The sequence below is a fragment of the Aplysia californica genome, unplaced genomic scaffold (assembly GCF_000002075.1).
Source record: "Aplysia californica isolate F4 #8 unplaced genomic scaffold, AplCal3.0 scaffold00048, whole genome shotgun sequence".
Classification (NCBI taxonomy): domain Eukaryota; kingdom Metazoa; phylum Mollusca; class Gastropoda; order Aplysiida; family Aplysiidae; genus Aplysia; species Aplysia californica.
Genome location: NW_004797318.1, coordinates 1,790,373 through 1,798,831, shown reverse-complemented (window position 1 = coordinate 1,798,831; position 8,459 = coordinate 1,790,373). Strand labels below are relative to the sequence as shown.

Here is an 8,459-nt window from a genome sequence, read left to right as displayed (position 1 = left end):
ACACACACACACACACACACAGAATTTGTAGTTCCAACCTATCATACATAGCTTTCTGATACCTACCACACATACACACACACACACACACACAAACACACACACTCACACACACACACACACCAGAGCACCAATCAACCAAACATTCACTCACTGATTCACTCACTCACGCACGCACACTCTCATACACATGCACACACACATACACATCCAGATTAGTTAATAATAATGACTTATCATACTTTTTCCCATTTTCATCCTATTTTGTTGTTATGTGACTTTTTATTCTTCCCATTTTCATCCTACATGTACTTATACTTTTTTTTTTTTCATCCCATTTTACCATTACACGAAGAGTGGTTCGACTAATCATTTTCCCTTTTTCTTCCTCCTCAGGGCAAAGAGGGAGATCCTGGCTCACCCGGACCTGAGGGACCTCTAGGACCTATGGTAAGTTTTAACCCTATCCGTACGTCCTGGGGGCATTTTGTACCCCCGGGGTTGTATTCTTCACATTTTAGAATACTTCTGGTACAAAGATCTGCGTTTTTTGCATCTGTCTTACAATTTTAAAAGTTTTTGTAAGAGTTTTACGAGTTCTGATTGTTTATCAAATGCCTCTACAACACACCTGCGTTTTCTGCATCTGTCTTACAATTTGAAAAGTTTTGGTAAGAGTTTTACGAGGCGTCACTAGAGAGAAACATGCAGAGAAGAGTAGGAGGAGAGAGTACAGGGCAATAACTGTTTAACACTTTACCGCCCCATCTCGCTGATCGGCGATGTTTACCACCCACTTTCTTTTGATTTTCCCCAAAATATGAGGGCAAAGTGTTGACAGGAAAGAAAGAGCCCCATGAAACATACACCATATGAGCCATATAAATGCAATTATTATTTTCGTTTATTATCTTTATTATTAGGCTATTATAATTATGTTTATAAGGAAAGAAAGAACGCCATGAAGCATACACAATATGAGCCATATAAATGCAATTATTATTTTCGTTTATTATCTTTATTATTAGGCTATTATAATTATGTTTATTAGGAAAGAAAGAGCCCCATGAAGCATACACAATATGAGCCATATAAATGCAATTATTACTTTCGTTTGTTATCTTTATTATTAGGCTATTATAATTATGTTTATTAGGAAAGAAAGAGCCCCATGAAGCATACACAATATAAGCTATATAAATGCAATTATTATTATTTGCGTTTATTTTTTGTATAATTATTATAATTCCTCTTCTTCTCCTTCTGTGTGCAGGGAGACAAGGGAGCTGTTGGACCAGCTGGACCTGCCGGACCTATCGGAATGGCTGTGAGTTTGTCTGTCCACCTTTTTTATTTAGTACTTTCTTACTTTTACTTTTTCATCCTCTGTTGCCGTTAAGCGGCGACAGAAGATGCCGTTTTCTATGGCAGGTCAACTCCGCAGCTCTTTCAGTTGTAATATTATGTTTTTTCAGGGTTTCCTTGACGCCCTCGATCCAGTTTTTGCGTGTCCTTACTCTTCTTTTATAGCCTAAGTGCTAAAAATCTATTATATGTGGGATGGTTCCCATTCCTGGGTCAATTTGAGGCAAAATTTGTGACATATGGATGGATGTAATCTTGTCAAAAGAAACTACACCTCCTATAAAAGTTCACTGCTAAAGAAATGCTTTCTTATCCAGTGATAATCTCAATGAAAAATCTTAGTATCAGCCTATCTTTAATAGTTTTGTATCTTTTCATCTTTTAAAATTTTAAAAATTACCTTAGCTTCCCTTGTTTCAACTAATCGTATCTTTAAAAAAAAATGTTATATCTGATCTCATATATCTAACTTTTGTTTCTAATTATCTCATCTTTGATAGCAATCTTCCTATTCTCTTTTTTCATTCCATATCTCGTCAATATTCTTTTTTCTTATCCCATATATCTTTCCTCAGTTAACCTAATCCTATCAAAGGTAATTTGGTTAAGATTTTGCAAACAGTCACAGTATTTTTGTGTAGGCCTATGATAAAAGTTCCAAGCTCAAAGATTACTCTATTTTGATGCTGTATAATATTAGGACGAAGTCTGTGAATTAAAATTGTGAAATGTTAAAGGCATGATGAGTTTGTGATAACAAAAAGTCATAAATTCATCTGGGTGGGTGGAGGGGGTAGGGGGTGGAGGGTGATTGGGGGTTGGGGGTTGAATGTCATTTCAAATGTGAAAGTTTTTTTGTCGTTATGTAAATACTCTCTAAAATGTAAAGAAAATTCTATGGGTTTTATTCTCACAAACTCTGAATATCTCACATCGGCAAACAGTCGGAAGATATTTTTAACATCTTTACCAAGCTTAGCGCTGTGGATACCCCCAAAGGAAAAACAAGATGCATATTCAAGGACTTGTGGCTGGATTCAATCATTTTCAGGTGATGCTGCGATGAGATTACAGGTGTATCAGATCCCAAAGAACAAACAAGAGGTGTACCAGGTGACCCTAAAAAAACCTTTACCCAAGGAGATTTCTACATAGTCTTTCCCACGGATAAAGGTTTTTTTGGGGTCAGAAAGTATTCAGACATTTCCAGCTGGGTGGAACCAGAGAGGGTTTACAGTAATACTAGTAGTATTGCTGTAAACTCTCTGGTGGAACTGTGGCATGTATTTCTAAATTTTTTCAAGCCAGTTTGAAGTGAAAGTGAGATATCTTTTGTGTCTGTTTTTTTTACAGGGACCTGTTGGAACCCCAGGATCTCAGGGCAAGAGAGGCGAGAAAGGAAACTCTGTGAGTCGGACTTGTTGTTGATGGTTTTCTCCTTGTTTGTCTGTGGTTTTCTGTTGTAGGGTTGTATTTAATTCTATGGAGATGGTTCCAATTTCTGGGTCAGTTTATGGCAACATCTGTGACATTTATTGAGATGTAATCTGCTCACTGAAAAATTGTACACTGCTAATGTAATTATGTTTTGTTATCTTGAAATGATCTCGATAAAAAGTGTGTCTGTGTTTGTGTGTGTGTGTGTGTGTGTGTGTGTGTGTGTGTGTGTGTGTGTATGTGCGTGTGTGCGTAGGTGTGTGTGAAAATGGGGGTGGGGGGGGGTGGGGGGGGGGGTGGATGTAGAAAAATGAAAAGGGAAAATAGGAACTTTCTTTGAACTTGCTTATCTAGTGATCTTTTAAATTTAAAGAAAGAAAGAAAAAAAAAGGAAAGAAAACAGAAGAGAACAAGTAGGTGGAAAGAAAAAGATGTTTTAATCCTTTCATGTGACTTCATATACATGTATTATTTCTGGTCAGTTTTAACGCATACCTTGCTTGAGATGGTAAGGGATAATTTGGATTAGCAAAAGAACTGAGAAGGTATATATTTGGAAGTAAATAGGGACTGAGGTTGTTAATTTTACTCTGGGAATGACAGTGAAGAAATGGGAATTTCGTTTTTGAAGGAATTAATAGAGAAAGGAGTGACCACTTCAGTTTTCCGTTGTTTTGTCAAACTACCACAACATTTCTTCTCATGTTAACTTTTATATTTCCTTTCTCCTCTCCTAGGGACCTGAGGGACCTCGTGGTCTGCCCGGACCTTTGGGAGGACCTGGACCAAGAGTAAGTACCGCCATTTTTAGAAGGCGAGGTTTTTCATGTATCCAGCAGATTTTGGTTATTTTTTGTGCGTTTTTAAAGATATTTTTTCTTCTTTGCTGAGTGTTTTACGGCACTCACAGCTGCTGTATAAAGTCATATGAGAAGGAGAAGAAGAATAATAATAAATACTAAAGTGACCAAAGTAATGTAAAACTTTACGTTATGCTATCCTGTTTTTGTCAAGATGATAAGAAATTCCGTGAGGCATTTTGTTTTCAAGTTTGAGAACAGTTCATTGATATTTGATTTATTGTTTTTTTAAAGAATTGTTTGTATCTGCCTGCAAGTTTCTTGGTGGTTTCATACAGCCCTCTCATGTTTCCTGCCCCTGCTGCTTCCTCTGCCTCGCACGCTAGGTCATCTACATAGTTTCTTTTGCCTTTCCGTACGCTGACTTTTACATCCTTCATTGATTTGGTGTATTCTTCTTGGGCCTTTGCTTTGGCTGCTCTTGTCTTGCTCCTGATTACCTGATCCTTTTTCTTTTTCTTGTCTTCTATCTTCCTCAGAGAGGTTTTGATACCCTAATAGAAATAAAAAGTCAGTGTTGTTAAACCCTGTTGGTGGATTTGTTTCACAACATAATGCAAAACATATCAGTCAATATTACAACATCTCAAACTAAAACAACAGCTCACTTGGAAATACATTTAAGAGAAAAAAGTGAGCGTTGATAATAAATAGATTGACCAGCTCTGATATATTTTGGATAATTCATAATCAGCTTTTTGTCTCTTATTCTTTTACCTCACACGTTCACTTTGATCTCTTCCAGGGTTACAGAGGACCCTCTGGCCCCGTGGGACCTCCAGGAATGAACGGAGATAAGGTAACTGTGTCTGTCCGCAGAGTGAATTACACACTCACATGCACACACACACACACACACACACAAACACACACATATACACACACACACACATACACACACAAACACACACAAACACACATATACACACACATAACACACATACACTCACATAGATACACACACAAACACATAGATATGCACTCTCACACACACACACACTCTCACACACACACACTCTCACATAGATGTACACAAAAACATACATATGCACACACTCATACATCTATGCACAGACTCACACACACACACAGAAACACACACATACACACACACACACACGCACACACACACACACACACACAAACATAACACACATACACTCACATAGATACACACAAACACATACAAAAGCACTCATACACACACTCACATAGATGTATGTAAAAACATACATATGCACACACTCATACATCCATGCACACACACACACACACACACACACACACACACACACACACAAACAAATACAACAGTTTTAACAGTAAATTGGTTTTCATTCAGAATTTATATGCCCACCATTAAAGTTCAATCATTTAGAAGTTTATGAAAAAGCCATGGTTTGCTATTTTAAAAATTAGATCATTATAGTTCATTTTAAGTAAGTGTTGAATGTCTAGTGGAGAAAGTACACCTGTCTTCCTCTTTGGAAAATGGGACATTTTGACGTGTAGTGAAAAAAACAAAATTGAAGACTAAAGTTGAAAAATGATCTTCCAGATTTCAATATGCTTCATTAAGTTTAGTATAGGGTTTTATGGTGCTCGCAACTGCTTAAGGTCATATGAGCACATTGAAATCAGAGGCTCGATGAAAATGAGATTTTATTTATTCAGTAAAACAGATTAATTTAAGTGGTAAGTAACATTTACATCACGATTTTGTTTGCATTCCAGTTATACTGTGTAATACATGTGTGTGTGTGTGTGTGTGTGTGTGTGTGTGTGTGTGTGTGTGTGTGTGTATTATTATGTTACAGCTCTAGTTACAGAAGATGAAGAAGTGTGATAAGCATCATAGTATACAAACAGTTTTAATTTCTTGCATGGCTTAGGCACAGCTGCGCTGTAATTATAAAAAGAATAAGTTTCGTTGCGATTCGGCAAATTTGTTTCTAATATTTCACCTTGACCTTCATCAGGGAGATAGTGGCCCACCTGGTGAGCGTGGAGTGAAGGGCAGCTACGGAGCTCAGGTAAGGCACCAGTAGAGCTCTTTTAGGTTAACTTATTCAAGATGTTGCTGTCTTTCCTTCACCTATCCCGTCTTCACCTTCACCTATCCCATAGACTGGATGTCCGTCGGGGTGCTTTGGAAGATTTGACCACCAGATTCCTCCACTCTTTCCGGCCATCAGCTCTCCTGAGCGTGTCTTTGAGGTCCAGGCCTGTCCATTCCTTGATGTTGTCCTCCCAACTCTTCTTCGGTCTGCCTCTGCTCCTTTTTCCCTGAACGTTGCCTTGCAGAATCATCCTGGCAAAGCTGACTTTCCAACTTTAAGGGTTTTCATCTTTTAAAACAAATAAATTCTTTTGTTCTTGTTTGTTTGTTTGTTTGTTTGTTTGTTTGTTTGTTTGTTTGTTTGTGTACTTTCTTTAAAGGGGTTTATATATTTATTTAGATTCTAATTACGTTTTTCTGAGTGAATTTGTCTCAGAATATATTTCCCATACAGATTATTCTTTATCAAACGTGTTTTGTCAAAATTTGTCACTTTCTTGTTTTATTTTATTTTTGTTTTAGGATTAAATTACATAAAATGTTGTTTTTCGTAAGTATTACATAGCATAACCAATAGGATTATATTGAATTTTGTTGTGCCAATAGTATTATATTCCATAACCATCCCACTTGTTTGGAAAGCTGTGAATGATTGAATGATTCCACTGGTAGGTCCTGCTTCTTTTCTTTGTTTCTGTTTTTATTTCTTTGTCTCTGTCTCACTTTTTCCTTTACATTTAATGACAATTATGGAATAATTTTTGTTGTTATGGTTCTCTTTACCCAAACTAGATATAATGATATCTTTGAAGTATAGGTAGCCAATCTATATGGTGAAAGACAAATTTTCTGCAATGGCTAATTTAGCTGTTTTTTTCCTGAAAGTTGCAAATAATGCTGATTTATTATTTCATATACTCATATACTGGGTTTTTCCTGAAAGTTGCAAATAATGCTAATTTATTATTTCACTTGACAATAACATCCCAATCATCCTTCGTGTCATTGTTTTGTTTCAGGGACCCCCCGGACCCCAAGGACCTATTGGTCTGCAAGGACCCCCTGGACCCCCCGTGAGTTGTTGAACTGTGAAAGTTTTGTTTTTGTCGTAAGATTGTCAGATGAGTTGTATTGTTTTTGTCGTAAAGTTGTCAGACAAGTTCTATTTGTGAGGCTTGCTGACAAAATGATTTACTTGTCGCAATCCACGAATGAAGATGTCGGCCGCCGAAAATAGACACATCATCAAATTTGTTGATTTTAAGTTGATGCCATTTTCTACAAGTTTAACATGCCGTTTATCATTTCATATAATTAACTGAACAAACTCAACTTATGAATTTCCTGTATCTATCTGTGTCTATAGGAGGAAAAATCTGAGAAATAACTTATTTTGTCAGCACACCTTACATTTGTTTGTGTGTCTGGCATAGGAACAGACTCAGTGAGAGTATTTGCTTCCTCTACCTTCAGTGTACGCTCAATAAGAAGAATGCTGGGAGTTTGTTGAACTCTGTTTTGAGAACAATATTCTGGCCGGACATATTGAGAAAGTTCAATAAGGTCATTTGCTGATGAAAGTTAAGGAAATGAACAGTAAAACATAACGACCGTAAAAATACTATTAATAAACTGGAGGAATGGAGATCAAACTGTATGCATGAAAATTTGGTCAAGAAAGTAAACTATTGACGCAAAAAAATAAGACTTTTTCTCTTAACAAAGTGATATGTGTTGAAAAAAATAATAAATGAAGAATTACAATCCATTTTGAGTTCACTGTTTCATCAACCCTGTAAAAAATAATAATTGTGAAAATTCCCCACAGGGACAAAAGTGTCATCATTAAACTTTTCTCTTTATTCATTCATCTTTTTATTTCCAAACTCAAAGCCTTCCAGTAAATAACAATCTTTATTGGTGGAAATCTATAAATTCACCTCTCTGTGAAAGGTGGACCTCTCAAGAAAGGGGAGATGAATTTCACTTATGTTTTTATTGTCCATATTTTGTCCATTTTTTTTTTTTTTATGGTTAATTCCCCCCAGCCTGACTCAGCCCAGTGACAGAAATATGCAATGTTTGACCCATGAGAAGAGATATGTGCACAATCTGTGCATTTTCATTATGGAAACTTTATTGAATAAATGAGTGTTTTATATGGTGTGATGTGGGCCAGTGGCCTTAGCACTTACAATACCGATGGCTCATATTATAGTGACGACGAACCCAAGGGTACCGCACCAGTTAAGAACGCTGAAGCCGTGGTAGAATTTTTTTTAATTAGAAAAACTTTGGCAGCCCAAGAAACACGCTTTAAAAATTCCTAGAGGTTCATCAACCATTCAGCTATCATATGAAGTGACTTCCTTTGGTATTTACTTCAGTGCAGTGCGTCCATTTGTCGTTTAATTATGTTTAGTGTGCCTGGTTACGTCGGCGACTAAAGTCACCAGTGGCACTGTAAGAATTAAACACTGAAATAAACTGACTTATTTCCTTTTTGCTCCCAGGGTGCACCAGGCGAGAAGGGACCACGTGGTCTGCAAGGACCTCTGGGCTCAAAGGTCAGGAACTGTAACTTTACTGTTATGCTGCGTGTTTGTGTGTGGGTGTTTGTGTGTGTGTGTTTGTGTGTGTGTGTGTGTGTGTGTGTGTGTGTTTGTGTGTTTGTGTGTGTTTGTGTGTGTGTGTGTGTGTTTGTGTGTGTGCATGTGTGTGTGTGTGTGTTTGTGTTT

The 8,459-nt window shown here is 37.0% G+C and overlaps 1 protein-coding gene across 1 annotated transcript in view; it reads left to right on the top strand.

The window, feature by feature from the left end:
* LOC101860554 (collagen alpha-1(I) chain) overlaps window positions 1-8,459 on the top strand; it is a gene marked incomplete in the record, with an annotated part of 121,497 nt that overhangs the window by 87,451 nt on the left and 25,587 nt on the right. Inside the window, 8 exon segments of the mRNA XM_035968271.1 lie at window positions 397-450; window positions 1,274-1,327; window positions 2,719-2,772; window positions 3,540-3,593; window positions 4,408-4,461; window positions 5,642-5,695; window positions 6,741-6,794; window positions 8,235-8,288. Of these exon segments, the coding sequence (XP_035824164.1) occupies window positions 397-450; window positions 1,274-1,327; window positions 2,719-2,772; window positions 3,540-3,593; window positions 4,408-4,461; window positions 5,642-5,695; window positions 6,741-6,794; window positions 8,235-8,288 (432 nt within the window).